The sequence below is a fragment of the Mustela erminea genome, chromosome 5 (assembly GCF_009829155.1).
Source record: "Mustela erminea isolate mMusErm1 chromosome 5, mMusErm1.Pri, whole genome shotgun sequence".
NCBI classification, from domain to species: Eukaryota; Metazoa; Chordata; class Mammalia; order Carnivora; family Mustelidae; genus Mustela; species Mustela erminea.
The window spans coordinates 143897031-143917956 of record NC_045618.1 but is presented as its reverse complement, the minus strand read 5'-3'; the positions used below and the strand labels follow the sequence as shown (position 1 = coordinate 143917956).

General features: G+C 58.1%; 1 protein-coding gene across 1 annotated transcript in view; it reads right to left on the bottom strand.

Annotated features, from left to right (window-relative positions):
- Positions 1 to 429: 429 nt before the first annotated feature.
- Positions 430 to 20926, bottom strand: part of DYNC1H1 (dynein cytoplasmic 1 heavy chain 1) — a 67672-nt gene continuing 47175 nt past the window's right edge. Inside the window, exons 43-78 of the mRNA XM_032345314.1 lie at positions 20322 to 20451; positions 18215 to 18348; positions 17626 to 17740; positions 17363 to 17524; positions 17065 to 17279; positions 16779 to 16983; positions 15592 to 15765; positions 15365 to 15484; positions 15052 to 15172; positions 13585 to 13780; positions 13032 to 13149; positions 12719 to 12934; positions 11881 to 12093; positions 11655 to 11782; positions 10072 to 10225; positions 9507 to 9653; positions 9261 to 9411; positions 8852 to 9105; positions 8634 to 8768; positions 8451 to 8545; positions 8136 to 8310; positions 7905 to 7980; positions 7114 to 7274; positions 6788 to 6899; positions 6625 to 6685; positions 6418 to 6541; positions 6175 to 6288; positions 5199 to 5369; positions 4812 to 5029; positions 4614 to 4717; positions 2723 to 2934; positions 2212 to 2365; positions 1598 to 1740; positions 1271 to 1439; positions 923 to 1050; positions 430 to 788 (exon numbers count right to left, since the gene is read on the bottom strand). Of these exons, the coding sequence (XP_032201205.1) occupies positions 660 to 788; positions 923 to 1050; positions 1271 to 1439; positions 1598 to 1740; positions 2212 to 2365; positions 2723 to 2934; positions 4614 to 4717; positions 4812 to 5029; positions 5199 to 5369; positions 6175 to 6288; positions 6418 to 6541; positions 6625 to 6685; positions 6788 to 6899; positions 7114 to 7274; positions 7905 to 7980; positions 8136 to 8310; positions 8451 to 8545; positions 8634 to 8768; positions 8852 to 9105; positions 9261 to 9411; positions 9507 to 9653; positions 10072 to 10225; positions 11655 to 11782; positions 11881 to 12093; positions 12719 to 12934; positions 13032 to 13149; positions 13585 to 13780; positions 15052 to 15172; positions 15365 to 15484; positions 15592 to 15765; positions 16779 to 16983; positions 17065 to 17279; positions 17363 to 17524; positions 17626 to 17740; positions 18215 to 18348; positions 20322 to 20451 (5434 nt within the window). The 3' untranslated portion in view covers positions 430 to 659. The remainder of the gene's footprint in view (positions 789 to 922; positions 1051 to 1270; positions 1440 to 1597; positions 1741 to 2211; positions 2366 to 2722; positions 2935 to 4613; positions 4718 to 4811; positions 5030 to 5198; positions 5370 to 6174; positions 6289 to 6417; positions 6542 to 6624; positions 6686 to 6787; positions 6900 to 7113; positions 7275 to 7904; positions 7981 to 8135; positions 8311 to 8450; positions 8546 to 8633; positions 8769 to 8851; positions 9106 to 9260; positions 9412 to 9506; positions 9654 to 10071; positions 10226 to 11654; positions 11783 to 11880; positions 12094 to 12718; positions 12935 to 13031; positions 13150 to 13584; positions 13781 to 15051; positions 15173 to 15364; positions 15485 to 15591; positions 15766 to 16778; positions 16984 to 17064; positions 17280 to 17362; positions 17525 to 17625; positions 17741 to 18214; positions 18349 to 20321; positions 20452 to 20926) is intronic.

Here is a 20926-nt window from a genome sequence, read left to right as displayed (position 1 = left end):
GCCGGAGCCTGACAGCTCCAGAGAAGCGGTGGGGCTGAGAGGCAGCAGCTGAGGCACCCCCCAGCCCCGGATCGTCCCTTGGTTGGTGGACGAGCGTGGGGCACGGGGGCAGCAGCAGCAGGACAGGTTTTCGCCTCAGGGGGTCTATGTCAAGGCCCAGCAGCCACCCCAGGATCTGGGGGAAGGCAGGCACCCTGGGGGGGGACACAGGATGGGGGACCGGCCGGCTAAGGGTATCCGTGCCCTCACGTGACCCAACCTGCTGCCAGGCTGTACCATGAGGGGTGGGCGACAGGGTCCAGGCCCTTCCCGCATGGGCGCCCACGTTGCCTGGCCAGGCCCTGGGGTTCGTTTCTGTGGGGGAAGGGCCCCTAGGACCGGAGCTTCGGCGCCGCGAGGAGACAGAGACTGAAGAGGCGGGAGGCCGGGTCGTGCTTAGTGTTTTATTCCCCGAACAAGCCAAGCTACAGCGCCTCCCCAGGCACCTCACGGAGTCCGGCCAGCTTCCGCCATCCCGGCCAGCAGCCCGCGCTCCGCTTCCTCTGACGGCGACGGCGCACCAAGGACTTTCCTCCGACACGTCCACTTCCTCCGAGCAGTTGAACGATGAAGAGACATAAATAGTTAGGACTACAGAAAGGGGGCGAGGGAGCCGAGCTTCACTCCGTGCAGAGGACGGCCACGCCGCGCTCATAGAAGCTGCGTGGGTCCTCTTTGGTGGCGATCTCGAAGTCGACCGTGAAGATGAGGTCTGCCCGAGTGAAGTTCAGGTAGACAGGCAAGGTCACCTAGAGGAGAGGACAGGCTCAGTGCTGGCTCAGGCAGAGAGCCCGTGGCAGCCCCGGCGACTGGCTGCATGCGGGGAGGGGGGTGGGGACACGGGGTACCTGCTGACCCCAGATGGCTGGAATGGGCCACTCACCACGTTAGCCTTTCTCTCGGCATTGGTCTGCTTGACCCAGCGCAGCTGCGTCAGAGGGAGGACCGTGGAGATGGCGTGGGACAGCGACAGCTTGTTGTTACTGCACGTGGCCCCCTGAAGCTTCAGACCTGCGGGAGGCAGTCAGGCCCCGTCACCAGTGGTAACGGCTGTGTGACTCCCGGTGACGCAGTGCACGGCTCTGGCGTGCTGCCGACCGCATCCCAGACACGTCGGACTGGGAGCAGCCCTGGAAGGCCACCAGCCACCAGGACCACCTGTGAGGAGGCCCGGGTGCAGGGACAGGCTGCCACAGGGAGAAGCCCAGAGTGGCTGAGGACCCCAACTCACCCGTGACCCCAAAGCTGCAGGCATCCAGGGTGGCACTCTGGGAGGTGGTGACGTTGACTTCCAGGCAGAGCTCCTCCAGGGACCAGCTGTTGGCTTGGGCCACGTACTGCCTGGTGGCGGTGATGTACGCCTCGGGCACAAACAGGCCACCCAGACACACGTGGATGTTCTGTAGGAAGCAAGAGCCCCCTGGTGAGCAGCGAGCGCCCGCCACCCCTTCCCTCGGGTCGCGCTGGGGTCCGTGCCCGCCCCCAGGGCTCCCAAGTGCTGCCCCCCGCCCCGGACGGCACCCGCGTCGCCCACCCCCCGCGGCGCAGCCTTCACCACCTTCAGCTCCTTCGCGCCCCCGGACGCAGCCGCCTGGGAGATGTTCTGCAGCTGCTTGATCCTCTCGCTGAAGTCGGACACCCACTGGATGACGGTCATGCCCGCGGGCACGGTGTAGTGCGACCAGCTCCGAGGCAGGATCCCTGCATGCGAGGGGACCCCCGGCAGCGTCATTCGGACCATCCCCGGGGCACACAGGGGTCACTCTACTAGTGGTCAGCAGCTTCTCTGCCTGCCTCCGTCCCCTGCCCACACCCCTGCATCTGCTCGTCCAGCCTGAGGAGGGGTGTCTGGGGGGGCCACAAACCCCCCAAAGACTGCCTTGGCGGCTAACTCCCCTCACACAAGCTGCTGGGCTTCACCCCCCAATTCAGGCTCTTGGGGTGGATGGGAGAACCCTGGGGGCTCCCTGTACTTTTAGACTCAAGCTCCCCACTTTTCAATGTGCTGGCCACCCCTCTAGAAACTGTACAGATTTAATAAATGTTCAGGGAGCCAGCAAATAAGAAAAAACCTCAGGCCCTTGTGAGCCCAGCCCCCAGGGACATGGGCCCAGAAGGCGATGCGCCAGGCCAGGCCCCGCTGCCCGCGGCCCCCGCGCAGGGAGGGCGCACCTTTCACCAGCTCGTTGATGAGGGTGCGCAGGTAGTTGGTCTGTTTCTTCTTCCCCTCGCACACCTGGACGACGTCCGCGAGGTCCTGGCGGACGTCCTGCAGCAGCTTGGCCCCCATCTTTACTTCCCTCTCAAAGAACCTGAACAGGGGATCCTAAGATCGTCAAAGAGACCAGAAGGCCTGGGTGACGGGGAGAGTCTGGGAAGAGCCCGTCCTCCCGCAGGACCTCACCGCGCCGCCCGAGGCTCGAGGCTCCTCCCGAGCTCGCTCCCAGACGAGACTTCAGACTGGATTTTGCACCAAGTGGGTGGGAACCGGGTCGTGCGCCCCGAAGAGGAGAGACGCTTCCTCTGGGACCCCCTCACCACGCTCATGCACATGGAGCCCCGGCAAGAGATCAGCCCTCACGCCTGCGTTTGGGCGCAGCCGCCCACAAGCTCCGAGAGGAGCCCGAGCCCGAACCCGCCCGGAGCGTGGACCCCCGAGGTGGCCCCGCCCACGCCCGGCCACCTTGATGTTCTCCACCGTCCGCTTGAGGTGGCTCAGCGTCTGCGGGATGAGATGCAGCCAGTTGGAGGCGGTGGTGTGCAGGGTCCGCATCCAGGCCGGGCGCCCGTCGGACGTGGAGTCGGTCCTGGCCTTCTTCTCGGTCTCGGCGTAGGCCAGGTCGTCCTCGTCCTCCAGCATCTGCATCTTCAGCATCTTGCTGATCATGTCCACGCCTGGACCCGGAGGCGGCACGGGGCGGGGGGAGGGCAGGGAGCAGAGAAAGGACGTGAGCGTGCGGGCCGCGTCATGCGTCCCGACACGGTTCCACGTGCGGACACCAGGCCAGAGAGTGAAGTGGCCCATACAGAGGAAGGCGATGGCCAGATCGAGTCGGCTGGACTGAGACAGCAGCCTGAGCGCAAGACAAGACTAGGCTGCTCGAAGACTCCGGATTCACACGCCTGGGCACTCCTAGAGGGCTGGGCTCTGGGGTAGGCGAGGCTCCAGCAGGGGAGGCCGCCGCGCTGTGGTCTTGGGCTGCCCATGCCCACTGCTCTGCCTCGTGTCATCCTGTCCCTCGCCTGGCCTGGGACAGCTGGAAGCCCCGTCCCCGAACCACACCGGAGGCTGGAGCAGAGAGGACGGGCCTGTCTGGCTCGACCGTCAGGGCCTCCCGAGGGGGACAGCCATCAGCCCAGGCCTTCGGGGATGCTCTAATGGGGGACGCAGTGTGATGTCCGGGGGCTCGTTAATACTGAGCGGCCCTATCCAGGCATCCAGCTGGTGTTAGGACGGGGGGAGGGAGAAATCCTACACACTATTCCCGTGTCATGGGGCCAAAGCAGGTACCACCAGTGTTAAAACACTGGATGACCTCAGTGTAGGTTTTGGACAAGGGTGTACTTCCTACCCAGCCCTGGACCTGCCAGAGCCTGCCTTGCAGCCCTGGACCCGCCAGAGCCTGCCCTGCACCTAGGCCTCAAATTCACAGTGGCCGGCAGCCCAGCTTCTTGTCTTGGTGGCCTAGGGACCACGGCGCCTCACAGAGTGGGGCGTGGATTGGCATGGGGTCAAGGTGGTCCGCAGAGAAGAAGCGCAGTAACTAGGGGTTCTCGTGCAGAGCTGAAGGGCTGGCCTAAAGGGAACTATCAAGCAGCTGCATGAGTTTGGGTGAATCTCAAAGTCTTTTCTGGGCCTGGTTCCCACAAAGACAAGTCTGGGTTAGATCAGTGGGTACAAGCTCGTGGACACAGCTGCCACCGTGAGTGCCTGCTGGAGCACACGGGCGGGGGGCGGGGGGCTCGAGCTTCAGACGCAGGACGCCTGAAGCAGGCCCTGAGAATCTGTATTTATAGAAGTTGTGAGGAGGCTGCTGAGCTGAGCTGGGGACCACACTCTGAAAACCACCGCATTAAATACTTCTTGAATAGTCTTAAAAAAAAAAAAAAAAGACAGGGAAGGAAAAATTCTAAGGACTACTCTAATAAAAACTGATTTTCAAACCTCATGTAAGGGATGCCTGGGTGGCTCAGTGGGTTAATAAGCCTCTGCCTTCAGCTCAGGTCATGAGCTCAGGGTCCTGGGATCGAGCCCCGCATCGGGCTCTCTGCTCAGCAGGGAGCCTGCTTCCTCCCACCCCACACTCTGCCTACTTGTGATTTCTCTGTCATATAAATAAATAAATCTTAAAAACAAAACAAAAAAAACCCTCACGTAGTACCAGGCACCTTTCAATTCTTTAAGGAAAAAGAAATGAGGTCTGCTGAAACCAACACGTAATTTCCAGACCTCAAGGACCTGAGCCTAGACCGGGAAGAGACGCCACCTGGAACCGACTACCTTTTCCCCCTCTCCTCAGGGTGGAGGCAGGAGCAGAAGCGCCAGTGGGGGGCCAGGCGCGCGGGGTACCCACCCTGGGTGGTGAGCAGGACTCTCTCGGCGTTGTTGGGAAGACCCAGCCAGGAGGGCGTCTGGGTGTCGGGGAGCAGCTCCACCCACTGGACAAACTCCTCTCGCCTGGAAAACCAGCACATTTGGAAATGCCCTTTTGCCCTGAGCGGTCAAGTGGCTGGTGTGGCAAAGGTCAAGGTCACGGGAGGCAGGCTCGTACCTGATGCCGTCCGGCATCTGAATGTCTTTGTGCCCGTCGACCTTGCAGGCCAGCTTAAATTCACTATCAAAGCTTTTTGTTGTGAACAGACGCTCCAGGAAAGTGTTGAGCAGACGCTGATCAAACTCGTTGTCTACTCGTCCCCCGTAGATGGACTGGGCCATCAGGGTCTTCAGTGCGGACCAGGGGATCTTATCTGGCGAGATGTTCTGCCTCCCCTGCGTGAGGAAGGCTGGGGTTTGTGGGGGCAGGTCGGAGGGGCACCAGCACAGCCTGGTGTCTTGGGGGGCAGGTTTCTTCCTCACCCCTATGACAGACGGGACTCCCCACCGTCTGCCACACCCACAAGCAATTCTAAGCGGCCCCCTCCCGGCAGCCTGCACTTGCCTTTGCCGTGTCATCCAGCCACGTGTCCACCGTGTCGCAGGCCGAACGCAGGTCAGACTCCCCAAATTCATACTTCTTCGACCACCCCAGGGGTGCATAGCGCAAGCGTTCTTGGATGATCGCATGGAACCAGGCCAGCAAGAAGTACAGGCGAGCGCGCTCGTTGGGAGACTGGGTGAGGAAGGTTAGCAATGACGGAGTCCCCACAAAGCAGCACCCTTTCTAGCTAAGACAATAGCGTGGCTCCTCTGTCAAAGGTTCAGAAAGAACCTTCCAGGGGCGTCTGGGTGGCTTAGTTAAGTACCTGCCTTCGCGGCTCAGGTCGTGATCTCAGGGTCCTGGGATCGAGCCCCGCATCGGGGGGCTCTGCTCAGCGGGGAGCCTGCTTCCCGCCCCCCGTCCCCCCAGCCCTTGCTCGCATGCGTATGCTCTAATAAAATCTTAAAAAAAAATAAAGCTTTCCACCTTGAACCTCAAGCACTAGGACTTCCGATGAGGCACATTAATACCAGTACTGCCGGCAGTTATGCTAACTTCCCTATAAAGACACATTCCGATAACACCACGTAGATCAACTGTTCAGCCACAAAAAACACTAACAGGTTTTCTGAAACTGTCAGAAAAACTGGATTACGGCACAAAATAAAACCACGTAAGGAGCCCTCAAGGGACCAGGCTTGGGAGCACAGGCCTGCCAGACACCTACGGCGGATACTATCCGAGCTCGGCCTGGGGCTCCACAGCGATGTCTGCTCACCTGGGAGCCTGCCCGCTACCGCCCGCAACCCAGCACCATGCACGGGTATCTTTCAGCTTATCCTCAGGAAGGGACTTCTGGCTACAGCTCAGGACATTTCCAGTGCAATCAGCCATTATGGTGCTTCTGGGAAGGTGGAGACCTGCTCCCGAGGCTGGTGATGGGACGCGTGTCCCAGACTATTGCAGACACAGCGCGCCGGGAGAGAGCCACGTGTACCTTGCAGATCCGCGAGACGGGGATGCTGCTGAACGTCCGCAGCATGTTGGCCTTCACCCCTGGGGGCGGCTCAAACACGAAGATGCGGCCGGCTCGCAGCAGATTCACGGGCACCTGAGGGGGACACAGCGCCCGTCACCGTCCAGTTCGCGGCGCGCTTCGGCTCAACGGCGCAGGCACGCATACACACACGCACGCCCGCGGCGCTGGGACAGAAAGCGGCCGCGCGCACTCCGCTCGCACCTTGGGGTTGATCTCCATGGTGAGGAAGAGCCGGAAGCAGGCATGCGGCTGCAGGGAGTGCAGCTTCTTCTCCAGCTGCATCAGCCAGCCGGGGGCCAGGTGCACGTTCTTCAGCATCACCCACCTGCCGGGACAGCCGCAGCCACACTTCAGGCTTCCGGGCGCAATTCTCGGGGACTAAGGCTTTCTGAAACAAAGCCAGCCTACCTGCCCGACTTCACGGCCGTATTGATCGCTTTGTCTGCTTGGTTGAAGCCTTCCGCGGAGCCTGGTGCCAGAAAACTCAGTGTCAGCAAGGCAGGCCTGGGCCTCAGGGCCCACCACGAATTCCAAGGGGCTTCAGCCCGGATGATTTATCGGGCGCCCTTACCGATCGCAATTGAAGTGATCTGTGTGTTCTGTTCGGCCGCAAGGTCTTCCACGTGCCCGCTGGCGTCATACCCAGGCACGGAGCACATCAGGACGGGAGTATTGGGCTTGACCTAGAGGTGAAGAGATCAGAACTAAGGCAGAAGGCTTCCACCAGATGGTGGATCTGTCGACGGGAGAGCCCCACAGACAGGCCTCGCGAAGGCTTCCCGGCCCTGAGGTGTGGGCGCCGTGGGACGGCCCAGGCGTGTGGCCTGACGAGGAGACGGTGACCGGCTGCCGGAGGAGGTGAGGCGCACCCGGGCCTGCGGGGAGCCAGAGCCATACCTCAGTGTCCACGATGTGGGTCAGGTCGAGCGGCTGCTCCATAATGGACATGAAGGACTCCCCCAGGTTTGTGGACACAAACATGTGGGCCATGGCCAGCAGGCGGTCAGGACGGAAGGCCTGAATCAAGAGCAGGCGGTGGATGGCCTGCCCGATGGGTGCTGCAGGAGGCAAGTATAGGGCTGGGGGGCGGGCGCGGCACAGACTCCAAGCCGCCCCCGCTGGACCAGTCCTGCAACAAGCTCCGGCCTGGTGACACTCAGTGTACAAGATTCAGCTCAAGTGACCCGAGACACTGTGCTGCCGCTCCTGGTCCTCTCCGCTCCAAGGAGCACTGCCACCACCTCCTGTCTTAAGTGAACCCTCAGGACATACGTGTGACAGTGTCTGCTGTGTGGGCCCCTCTGTGGCTACTGTGGCAGTTACCGGTTTAAAGGACTCCATGGACACCCATGTGTTGCCAGCGACCACCAGCCTCACCCCGGCTGGGTGGCAGTGCTGGAGCTCGTCCCCTCCCTGCCACAGCCAGCACAGGGCAGCGGGAGACTACTCCAGAACAAGCCCACCTCTCCCCTGACGCTGGGCCAGGGCCTGCCTATCGAGGTCTCTCCCCACCTTCAAGCGTGAGTGGAGCAGGACTTAGGACCTCAAGTTTTAATGCTGAGATAACTTATTTCAGGAACTGGTGACTTTTTTTTTTTTTTTTGGAAGTGTTCCTTCACTTGAGCAGCAAAGCCCAATTTTACATTTGGGTCCAGAATGAAAACACAGGGAGCCTGACACGGGCTTACTGGACGGGGCTTCCTCACTCCAGAGGTACGGGACCGTCTGCTCCGGGGAGCTGCTGTCCAACCAGATGCCAAATTGCTGTGGAGATGAGAGAGAGATATGCCATGGAGCAGAGCTCGTTTTGTGGGTAGAGAAGTCGAGACGAACGTATCAGACGGCACATGTGAGTGTGACACACGCAATCCCTCAAGGCCAGTTTCCTCGAAGAGGCCAGGAAGCCTCAGAACATTTACCTCGTCGGCTTGAACCTTTGCAATGAGGTCTTTGAACGCAGGGAGACAGCTCAACCTCACGACCGCCTCGGCCTGCTCCACGGTCAGGCCCTGGATCCTGGGCGTCGAGCCGGCGCTCAGGACGATCTCCTTTCCTCTCAAGAAGTGCTGGAATTCGGCATCGTAGGTGGGCTCCCTGGAGGGGGCAGCAGGTTAGCAGGATCTCCAATTCACTTCTGCCGCCCCTGAAGGAGCGGTCATAGGAAGGAATCTATTCCCTTTAAGGCCTCGTCCCGTGTTCACAGGCGACCCCCAAAGCGGGGCGGCCGACCTTACCCGACAGCGCCCTTCAGCTTGATCCGGGCCAGCAGCATGGCGAAGGTGATGTGGTCTTGGTGCAGCATGCCCCTGGCCACCCGGTTAAACGCCACCTGGGGACGAGAGCGGCCCACGCTGTGGTCCCTGAGCCATGACCTCCCACCATCCCGCCCTGACAGAGCCAAGCGCCAGGTGCTCTACCTGGAAGAGATCCTTCGTTATGATGGAGAGGCGCTGCGTGTGGTCGGTGATGCCCTTGAGGTTGGGGTTCTCGTACAGAACATTGTGATAAATGTCCAGGAAGAACTGGAGGGAGTACTGGTACAGGAAGTGGATCTGGAAGGGGGAGGTGATGGCCATTAGGCGGGAGCGTGCGGCGCGCGGCGCGCTGTCCCAAGGTGGGCGGCCCCCACGGTCACCTGTTTCAGGGACTCCATGGTGAAGTAGATGCTGCTGCAGGCGGTGGACAGAGGCAGGTACTGCTGGGACACTGTCTCCACTTCCTGCATGACGATGTCCGTCTCCTCCACCTTCCTCGTCACCTCGGCAGCCTCCCTCTTGAGGTTCTCCAGGGTCGTTATGATGGTGTCGTCGTCCAGGATGCGCCCCTTCACCTCGTTCAGGGCCTGCAGCAGGGACTTCTCCAGCTGGCGCAGCCGGAGCTGGAACTCCCCTGAAACGGTCGGAACACCCCGAGTTTGCCGGCACCCCTGCTCCTCCAGAAGGAAAGCTCTCCCGAAGGTCTGAATAAACCTGACATGTTCTAGTCCCTTCCAAGTTCACCCCAACCTGCTCAAGACTCCCGAAGCTCCAGACCCAGAAACACACCTTGAAGTTTAAGGAGGTCGGAGCGCTTTTCGTCCACGTCCGGCCTTTCTGCTTTCAGGACTTCATTCAGACACTGGCTCTGTAGACTGCTACGAGTGACCGTGAAGTTGACGAATGTGACCCGGGAACACAAGTCTGGTGGGAACTCCACCTGCCAAAACGAGTAACAGAACCGCCTGCTTTGTCACCCAAGCGGTGACACCAAGTGCTGTCACTGCTGCGTATCTGAGGTGCCTTGTTCCTTACAGTCGGATCTCGGGTGGACAGGAAGATGACAAACGATGGTGACAAGTCTATGTCCTGGTCGCCGAGGGTGATCAGCACTCTGCCCCCTGTTCGCCGCACTTCCCGGTTCAGTACTGGATTCAACACTGGATCGTAGCTCTCCACATCCTACGGACGCGCACACAAATGGTCAGAGCTCCACAGTATTTATTTTCACCCAAATAACATGGCATTGACCCTGAGCTGTTCCAAACACAACTCAGGAGCCACCGAGCCACGGAGACCTTCCCCGTCTGGTACGGTGGCCATGAGCCATCGGTGGCCACGTCATTGAAACATTCAGTTCCTCAGTCACCCCAGCCACACACACGTCCACCACCGCGGGCAGCACGGATCAGAGAACAACACCATCAGTGCAGAAAGTTCCAGCGCACTGTGATGACGGAGACTAAATAAACACTGTTCTGTTGGCCCAACTTTTCACAGAACAATCGCAAACCTTTATCCTTTGACATCAAACAAGTGCCGTTGCTGTCAGAGGCACAGACTCCAGTTTTGTACCCCATCAAGTGTTTGCTGCACACACCTGCACCAGAAGGGGGTTCCCAAACCTCAGGGCACTCTCCAGGTTCTTCCGGAAGGCGTCGTCCAGGAAGCTGGTGCGCGTGATCTTGCGGTCCTTGTACTCGTTCATGATGAACTCTGTGGCCTGGCCAGAAGGGTCGATGATCAGCGGGTACCTGAGGGGGAGGCGACATCAGAGCAGGTTCAGGGAGCCTCGACAAAGATGACGGGAAGGCTGTCCCCACCACTCCACCGTGGTCTCCAGAGTCCCACGAAGACAAGCGTCACAAAGGCTTGCCGCTAAAGCCGTCTTTCTGAAGCGCTTCTGTAGGGAGCTAACCAAGTCACAGATTCCCTGGAGCAGGGCAGGGCGGCTTTAGACCCCCAGGGACTCTGACGAATGGCAGACACAGCTTAGTCCTCACAAGAAACCTGGGAGAAGGTACCATCAGCTCGTCTCTTTTATGAATGAGCAAGACGGGGCACTAAGAGTGATGGGTCCAGGGTCATGGGGCCAACTAAAACACTTTTTAAAAAATGTACTGCATGTACACGTGTTTGCACAAAATTCAGAAGCCATGAAAGGGCATACGGTGGGAAGATTCCCCTTCCCCCATTTTTGGTCATGGGTTTCTGGTTTTCTGCTTGGAAAAGCTCCAGGCGTTTACAGACACACGTGTGCGCGTGTGTACGTGTATCCGTGGGGAGCACACCTGCCCTCTCATGTGGCATGTGTCCTCCTCGCTCGCCACCTGCCGGACAGCCTCTGTGGACACAGCACATGCGCGGCCGGGTCCGCAACGACCCCAGCCGCCTGCCCTGGAGACGCACGGTGAGCTGCTAACTGGCTCCCTATGAGGGCCCCTGAGGTGCTGTCAGTCTGCTGTCAGTCACACACCGTCCTTAGGTTTATCATTTGTCCCGTGGGCCAGGCTAGTGCCGGAGCAGCACGGAGGAGTGCCTGTGCGCTCGCTCAGAGGAGCCCGCCCAGCACAGACCGCAAGGACGGATCGACACTCCCACCAGCACCACGGGGCAAGACACGGAGCTGCAGGCGGGGCCTGAGGGGCTGGGAGTCTTCATCCTTTGTGTCTGTGGGACAGTGACACACTTCATGGGCTCCAGGATTTCAAGATACTGAGACGAAGCCAGAAACACCCAGGGTGTCCGGGTAGGGAGCTGCCGCAGAGAGGGCCAGGGGCCCTGAATGGGGTGGGGGTGCTGCGGACTCCCGGAGCCAGTGTCCAGCCGCCCTGCCTGCGGTCGAGGGAACTTATTTGGGCTTCTTAGGCCAGGAACCAGGTACACCAGATGCCCCTCTTCTCAGCTAAGTATCTGCAGTCGTCATGATACGCTGAGAGGGTCTGTTCCACCGTCTGCCCCAGCACAGCCCTGCCAATCCGCCCCGAACGCCCACATGAGAGAGGCTCACGGCAGGACGATTCAGATGGGCAGGAAGCGAGGATGAGGCCCGCGCGTACCCCCCAGCAGAGATGGGCACTACGCCTGCCGTGCTGCTTGCCCGCTGCCAAGTTTCTACTCAACTCCTCAGACCCGGGCGCGCCGCACACAAGGACCCGTGAGTTGCTCTGCGCCAGCTCGTACCTGTTGAACCGCTTCAGCATGATGGCGTTCTCCGTGCACAGGTCGTCCGCAGGCAGGGAGCTGGCTTGCCAGCGGAGGCGCTCGTCGGCGTTGGAGAGGTACTCCGTGCGGGCGATGTCTGTGCGGAACTGAAAGGGGACGGCGGTCACTCCTCCTCCCGGGGCCCGCCGAACGGACAGCGGGGTGGCTCCCGCGCTTCCCGCCGGCGCAGCCCCCCGCCCGGTACCTGGATGTTAGCCTGCTGCAAGTGGTGGGACCAGGTGGTGAACAGGTTCTGGCGCATCTGCTGGTCAAAGTAACCCGCGTAGGCGATAAACGCGGCTGACAAGAGGCAGTCCCCGGCGATGGTGGACATCTGGTTTTTGAAAGTCTCACTTGTTTTTTCCCACCGTTCGCGTTCGGCGGACAGACTCTTCAGAAGGGCGGTGCTCCGGTTCACCTACCGGGAAGAGGAGCAGGATTTATGCTGAAAAGGGAAAACCTGTCCCCCTGCAGGGCTCTGGGTGGGCCGGAGGCGGAAACGTGCTCCAGTTGCTCAGTCTTGGGAGCGATCCAGCTCCCCCATGGCGGAGGACAACACAGGTCTCAGAATACGAGGGGGCGCGAGGGGGCGCGGAGAAGCAGGGGTCAGCCTTGAGGCGTGGGTGGAAGCGGGGCCTGGGCTGGAAGAGCGCCCGGGGCAGAGGGCTGGGGAGGGCCGGCGGAGGAAGGCAGCGCTGCTGGCGGGGGAGGAGAGTAGCGGGGAGCTCAGGGGGAGGACCGGTACGGCGAAGCACACGGCAGTGGACGTGAGACCCGGACAGACACCCAGCCGCGGGTGACCCCACTGAAACTGAGGTGGGCGAACGCACAGGTTGGGGGCTGGCGTGGGGAAGGGGCTCCCAGCTTCAGATCACCCCCTGGCATGATTAACGCCACTCAGTGACTCCTCGGGGAAGCCGGCAGGATGTCTCAGACAAGAGAGCTGGCCAGACGAGGGCGGGGCAGGCGCACGGCCGTTCCACGTCCCGAAGCCAGCGAAGGGGAGCTGGCGGGAAGACGGCGCAGCCGGCGGAGGGTCTCACTTTCGCTTCCACGGCGGCCAGGTCTGCTTTGATGGCCTGGGCCTCCGAGATGAGGACGGCGTACTCCTCCTTGTAGCGGGCGATGCTGGCCTCCAGGTCCCGGATCATCTGCTCCACCTCGTTGGCCTTCTGCTGGTTGTCCTTGGCGTCGTCCTCCAGCTTCTGCAGCTCGTTACGCAGGGGCTCCACCCGCTTCAGCATGTCTGCGTAGTTAAGCTGAGGAGACAGACACACAGTGGTTCTTTCTCAGGAGCCACCGGCCGGGGGCGGGGGGCGGCTCTTCCCACCAGGAGCTCCGGGCCGCGCCGCCTACCTGCGCGATCGCCCACTTCACCATAGGCCCGCAGGCCAGGGACGCCCGGTTCACGATCTCGTAGTTGTAGCTGGGGTTGGACATGTAGTTTTTCTTCATCTTCTCCCTGATGGCGTCGCTGCAAGAGAGGACACGGAGTTCCAAGCAGGTGTCGGCTGAATGTAGAGTTTCTAGGAAACCTCAACGTAAAGGCCGGCTCCCATCGGCTGCCCCCGTGTTCTGCGGGACAGTGGCCCTGCCGCGGGGAAGGCCTCGGAGCCCTGCCCCGCCCCCCTGACAGGAGGCAGTGTCTGCCACCGGCTCTGGGGCAAGGCCCTCACAACTACTTGTGCTGACGGGCGTTCGGCTCACAGGTCAAGGAACCGGAGAGCTCGTGCCAGGAACGGGAGGGAGAAACCGGACAACCACTCTGAAGGAACCGGCCTGGGAGGCATGCGTGCTAACATAACGGACGCTGCCTTCTGGAATATAACCCCGCCACGGCGACAGGACGTCAGAGCAGGGAAACCTCCCAGCATCGGGGCACTGTCTTCTGCTCCGAGGCAGTGCTCACCTGATCTCCTCTGCAGAGAAGTTGACGATGGTGGGGATGAAGTTCTCCCTCATGATGATGGAGCGGATCTGCTTCCAGTCCGTGGTGCTCTCCCCCAGCAGCAGGCAGATGGACTCGAGCGCCAGCTTCACGGCCGCGGGGGGGTTGGCCATGGACCGCACCTCCACCAGGTGCTGCTTCTTGATCGACTTCACGGCTGAGCACAGCGGCAGCAGGAGAGGCGGGGCGGGAGGGCGACAGAGGGAGGGCGGTGAGGGGCGGCCGCGCAGCAGAGCCGTGGCTCCCAGCGAGGAGGGGCCCCCTGCCCAGAAGGTCTGAGCAAGCAAGACTTTGCGTCTTTAAACTTAAACAAAATGGTAGGAGGGACCGACCTTTGAAATAGGAGGCTCTCACTGTACTAGCAAACCCACAGCGAACGGTCCATAAATAGCAGGCCGCTGCCTTCAGCGAGGTCTCCCAGCCCCACTAGCTCCAGCTCCAGAAAGACATTTTCATCACGTGTGTGTCTTCCACAACTTAAGCAAAGATGTTTTCAATCTGCCAGAATTCACAAACCACTGGCCTGGCTGGGTGAATCTAGTTCTAAAAGGACAGTCGGTGCCTTCCACAAGCTAAAACAGTCGTCCAGCCTGAACTTTGATGAAAACGCTTTCTCAGTGGTTACTCGGCAGTGAAAACCATATTAAGTTCTCATTTAATCCAACTCTCAAGGAAAATCTAAGGTTTGGACGCTGTATACTCCTCCTGAGGTAGAAGAGAAAGCCCTTGCTTTTGGAGCAAACACCATGGGGCCAGAAGGGACCATGGGGCAGGGGAGGCCGCAGGGGTGGGCACAGCGTCCGCAGGTGGGCCCCACTGGAGGCGGGGACAGAGAGCGGCCGCTAGGGCACCTAGGTCGGCAGTTGCTGGCCCAGCCGGAGCGCGCTCGGAAAACCACAAGGCGGTGACACTGTGCGCTTCACGGCATTTCTGCTGATGTTCAAGTCAGGGATTCGTAAACGCACATTCATGTAATTATCACCAGATTTTGAAAAAAAAACCCCACGTATTCACATCAACCTTGTTTTGTCAACCATCTCTCATGAGAAGGGCTCCACTCTGGTGGAAGCAGTGTTACAAGAGCTTCACTTTCTGGGGCTCCTGGGTGGCTCAGTGAGTTAAGCCTCTGCCTTTCGTTCAGGTCATGATCTCAGGGTCCTGGGATCAAATCCCGCATCAGGTTCTCTGCTCAGCAGGGAGCCTGCTTCCCTTCCTCTCTCTGCCTGCCTCTCTGCCTACTTGTGATCTCTGTCAAATAAATAAAATCTTAAAAAAAACAAAACCAACCAACCACCCAAACAAAAAACCGTTGCTTCCCGAGATGCAGGCAGTCTCCAGCGTTTCGGGAAACCGTGAGCTACGGACCAGGCTCAGTCCCCACACTGTACAGCAGCGCGGACAGAGCCAGACCGGACGGCGCGGACGTACCATTCTGGGCCTCGATGACCGCGGGCTCCACCTTGTCCAGGTCCTCCTTGACGCTCATCTGTTTGTCGGCAATCACTTCCTGCTGCTTGTGCAGCTGCTCCTGGATTTCCTGGCTCATCACCTAGACAGCAAGGAAGGCTCGGCGATGGGTCCTGGCTACTTTGCTGAGGGTTCCTGAACACTCCTTGCCCCGCCCAGACACCCGCAACCCCAACCCGTTAGACCCCGAAGCCCCCTCACACCAGACTTGCTATGCTCCCGGAGACGGCCGGCGCGGACCCGGCCGGCTGGGGCTCCTGAGGCGAACGCTCACCTTCTTCTTCTCCGCCTCCTGCTGGTCCTTCACCATCTTCTTCAGCTTGTCGTTGGCGGCCGCGTTCTTGACCTCCAGCTCTTGGCTCTTTATCCTCAAGTCGCGCCGCAGCTCCTCCACCTGAGGGACAGACACCACGTGAGGAAAACGGAACGATGCGGAAATGACCGGGAAAGGGGCCTATGCTAGCCCCCTGCCTGTAAGGGAGGCGAACCCCTAGGATGTACCTGGTCAACCGTCTCTTTGATTTTCCTGAGCCCGACGTTCAAGTGCATCTGCTGCTCCTCCAGCTCGCTCCGCTTCTCGTGGAACAGGTTGGCGTAGTGGTTGATGAAGTCCAGGTAGTGGCGAGGCGTGATGGCCATCGTTCTGCCGCCGCGCTTTGCCAGCCGAGCGTTAGCCTTTTAGAAAACAGTTCCATCTTATCGCTCTTCAGGACATCCTCTGTGATTTCACCTCAGAAAGCTAACTGCTCTGCCAGGTGACGTGGCGGCACGGACTCGGCCCTCAGGAGTCACGCTTGACCTGGGGTCTCAGCTCAGCCTCCTGGGAGATCCCAGGGAGCCCCTCAGGCCCCTAAATTTTCTCCTCAAACATCTCTACAACCCAGAGGTGACCTTGGTGACCCAGACGTGTACTCCGTAAGAACAGGTTCTATGACTGGAGTACTGCACGCTCTGCCCCCTCTGATTCCTGCCGATCTTCCACGGACACTAAAGTAAGAGATGGCAGCAGGAGGAGGGCAAGAGGGCACAGCTCTGTGTGACCAGATGCTCTGGCCCCTCAGGCTAGTGCAGGGCAACAGAACATGAGACCAGCAAGGGAAGCCAGGGCCAGGCCACATCCCAGAGGCAGTGGGGGTGGCCTGTAGGTGCGGCAGAACAGCGGTCCTCAGGGCACCCGCAGACTTAGAGTGGGTTTTACAAAGCCTTACAGGGGGGAGCGAACGGGACCCTTCCATAAGGAGTGAGCAAACCCCAGCCAGTGGGCCAAATCCTGCCACTGCCTGTTTCTGCCAACACAGCGCTGGAGGGCACAGCCCTACCCACCTGCTCACACATGGGCTGTGGAGGCTGTGTACCAGGGCAGGACCGAGTAGCTCAAAAACCCTCCTAGTCCACAAAGCCCAAGACATTCGCTATCTGGCCTTTTACAGGGAAAGCATGCTGACCCCTGGTTGGGAAGGGACAGCTAGGACACACACACACACACACCCTGGCAGTGAGACAAGCAAAGCAGAGAAGAACGCTTCACAGAGGCCACGGCCAGAGGGCAGCGAAGGTCAGTGACCCCGGGGGTGCAGCCTGGTAACATGGAGGAGGAAGTGCTCCTGAGAGAGGCACCAAGAGGCCATGGTGTTGTGTCTACTACCGGGGAGCCTCCGCGCTCCCCTCTGTCCGGACACGGAGCTCACCTGGTGCAGAGTTTGGTGAACAAACACACAGCTGTTCACGATAGCTTCGCGGTGTGACGGTGGTTGTGGCAGTTTGTCGTACACAACCGGCATGTAATCGGGCACGATGTAATTCGGCTTCTCCAGGTCCATTTTGCTTGTGAATTCCTTGCCCACTTGATACAGGGCTTCCGTGGACCAGTCCCCAAACCAGTTCAACACACACCTGAAAGAGACGGCCACGTCTCCCACAGCTCCCCAGAGCGGGGCTGCCCGTGACCCAGAGCCGGGCGGACACCGGCATCACCTGTTGAAAAGCGCCGGGGAGGTGGCCGCGCGGTCCTTGAGCCCCTCTGAGGATGGGTTCATGGTGAAGACAACGTGGAGGTTGCGGATGACCTGGCTGGTGAACCACTTGTACAGCTCCTCGTGCGAGTCCAGCATCAAGCCCTCCTTCTGGGCCCCCTCTTTGCACTGGGTCATCAGGGTGGCATACTCGTCCCCTTCGAAGAGGCCGGGAACCTGGCAAGCAAGAGAACACGACTACCGACTGGTCCTGGTGTCCCGGAACGGCGCGCAGGCAGCACCACACATGGGGCGCTCACCTCCCCGTTGGCCAGCAGCGTGTTCATGCGCTCCAGGAACCCGGAATCTAACACGTTGGACTCATCCATGATGAACGCGATCTTTTCATTCTTACAGCCGGAACGCCTCAACACGGTCCGAAGATCCTCATCGAAGTCTTCCCCCGTGTACTTCCTATGCACCTGCGGAAGCAGTCGCCGGGTCAGGTCTGTTTTCGTTCGAGGAGCCTTGTGCGTGCAGCAGGAATCCGTTGTTGGGGCGCACAAGTGCCGAGCACACCTACCTTAATCTGGTACACGCTCAAACCATTCATCCAGGCCACAAAACGGGACAGGGTGGTTTTTCCCGCTCCGCTGACACCAATTAGAAGCAAGTGGCCTTGAGGCTGGCGGAATATTCTGAAACATTATCAGAAAAAGATAAAATTCAAGGCTTTTATGATCTGGTCCGCTTTTAACACTTAGGTCCTAAACTTCCTCAGGAATTAATATACAACAGTTTTAATGTGTTTCCACTTAAATCTGTATGTTGAACAGTTGTTAAGCAATCGCTATCTGCCAGGACTGGGGGGCGCAAAGACCCAAGGGACATGGTCCTGTCCTCAGATACTCAGATGGCAGGAGGCGGACAGACCCGATTCTAGCGGAGCTTTCAGTGTCGGTTGGCACAGACCGCTGGCAGGAGCGCAGTAAGTGCCAAGCAGCAGGCACGTATGTGACAGAGAAGCTGGACTGAGAAGGGCAGGGGGAGGGGGGACAAGAGGAGGGTGGAGGCGAGGTGGGGGAAGGTCGGTCGGGAGGCCTGGCAGGATCTCCCAACACTAGTTAAGAGCAGCTAAGGCCAGGGGTGACCTGTCACAACAGAAAGCCCACCGGTCGATCCTGAGCACGTGGTCTAACACTTCATTAAACAGGACCAGAGGGACATCAAGTTCTTCTTCATAGAAGACTTTCAGCCGAGCTTTGACGTAGTCTCTCAATTCTTCCTGGTCAACTGGGATGTAATCCTGTAAGAAAACAGGTAAGACCCAAATTACTAAGAAATCATCTTCGTTATTAGCCAATTGTATTTTCATATACTTGGGGCGCCTGGCTGGCTCATTTGGTACAGCATGAGACTCTTTTTTTTTTTTTTTTTTTAAGATTTTGTTTATTTATTTGACAGACAGAGATCACAAGTAGGCAGAGAGGCAGGCAGAGAGAGAGGGAAGCAGGCTTCCTGCTAAGCAGAGAGCCTGATGTAGAGCTCCATCCCAGGACCCTGGGACCATGACCTGAGCCGAAGGCAGAGGCTTAACCCACTGAGCCACCTAGGCACCCCCAGCATGAGACTCTTGACCTTAGAGTTTGGGTTCAAGCCCCACATTGGGTGTACACATTGTTTAAAAATAAAATCTTTAGGGGCGCCTGGGTGGCTCAGTGGATTAAGCCGCTGCCTTCGGCTCAGGTCTTGATCTCAGGGTCCTGGGATCAAGTCCTGCATCGGGCTCTCTGCTCAGCAGGGAGCCTGCTTCCCTCTCTCTCTCTCTCTCTCTGCCTGCCTCTCTGTCTACTGTGATCTCTCTCTGTCAAATAAATAAATAAAATCTTCAATAAATAAATAAATAAATAAATAAATAAAATCTTTAAAAAAATGGCAAAAAGGTATCATTTACAGCATAACAACAAAAGTGTAAGTTAACTAGGACTGGATCTAATGGAGAATTTTTGTAGAGAAAATGGATCTTCACTAAAAAAGACCTCACAGAAGGACCTAAATAAATGAAGACAGAGACCACGACCACGCAGGGAAAAGCACACTATGGTTAAGAACGTCATTTCCATCCAAACTGACAGAGAAAGTCAATGTAGTCCTGGCCTCAATTCCACGGGTGGGCAGCACTGGTGGTTTTAGCACAAACTGACAAGTCAGTTCTAAATTTCATTTGGAAGAGGAATGGTCAAGAGGTCCCTAAAGATGAACCAAGTGTGAAGGCCTCTGCCACCGGATTTCACCACCTTCCTGAGTGCAGGAAGCAACAACTGAGCAGTAGAGCAGGCCTGAGCCTCCGAAATAGACCCCTGCACTCGGGGAGCCCGCAGCAGAGAGATGCTGCCAAGTGAGGGATTATCCTACCAACAGCGCTGGGTCAGGTGTCGGGACAACAGACACCCCTCAGGAAAAACAAAACAGACCTGGAGCTACACACACACACACACACACACACACACACACACACACACAATTATAGACGGGTTATGTGTTAAATGACGGAGCGGCGACGGATGAACCACTGGGAGAAGACGGTGCCTATAAATGAGCAGGGTTAGGATCTAGAGTCCAGAAATAAGCAGAAAATTTTAGCAACACCAAACAAACCTCTCTTGCTATCTCTTGCTTCTGTGTGGCCCTCTTTAAGACCCAGAGCCAGGGTCTGCTCTCCCGAGAGCTCTACCCAGACGGAGCTATTTCTACCATGTTGGACTGGGAGCTCCCTACAGGAAGCCCTGGCTCATCCCTGCGTCTGTCTGCCTTTCCTACTGAATGAAATGCGTACTGAAATTACAACTTACTAGAACATCCTACTCTTCTGGAAAAAGGACAGCTCATAGCTATTCTGGGAACGTCAATTTTGTTTAGTACAAACTATATGAAATATTTTCACCCAACTTATTCACAATTAGCTCATTTTTATAGTGTGAGGAAAGAGAAAGCAAAGGGAAAGCCCCTTTCGCTGCAAACACGTGTAAGTCGTGACCCCTGCTGGCTGGAGTGGTGTGGCTCTCGTAGTGGCCACCTCATGGGAAGAGGACACACCCAGCAGGCCAGCTGGCCCCAGCCACACTCCTGGATCATCAGTCCCACGGTACCAGCAAATACGCAGTACACCGAGCCTACACCCAGTGCTCACTTACAGGTACTTCAGGAAAAAGGTATTTTTGCTTAGAAAATGACTCTAAGAAGACAGAAGAAGTATTTCTGAAATGACGTATTTGTTACCTTTGACAACCAGTTGCTGTACAGGATGGGCCGGCTCATCGCCTTCTCTTTGTCTATGTTGGGGAAGTGCTTCAGAGCAACCATGTCAATGTTCTCATCTGTCCAGCGCCTTTCCTCGTCTTCCACGAGCCTGTGGGAAGCAGAGGGGATGCCTTTCAGTCCAAACAGAAGCCGTGCTGAGAAAACACCAGGTTTTGTCGGTGCTGAGAGCGACTGCAAGAGCCAGAATTAGCCTTTACAGAAATTTTCATTTTCCACAAATGGAAAAACCTAAGAATCTGAATTCCAGACAGCTTAAACTATCCAAAATTCTGACATTGTAATGTAATGACAATGTAAAACCCCTCAAAGCTATGGAATCACTACATCTAAAAAAATTCCCTTGGGGCACCAGGCGGGCTTAGTCGGCAGAGCGTGACGCTCTTGATCTTGGGGTCATGAGTGTAAGGCCCATGTTGGGTGTAGATATTATTTATTTATTTATTTAGATTTTATTTATTTATTTGACAGACAGAGATCACAAGCAGGCAGAGAGGCAGGCATGGAGGAGTGGGGGAAGCAGGCTCCCTGCAGAACAGAAAAGGCAGAGGCTTAACCCACTGAGC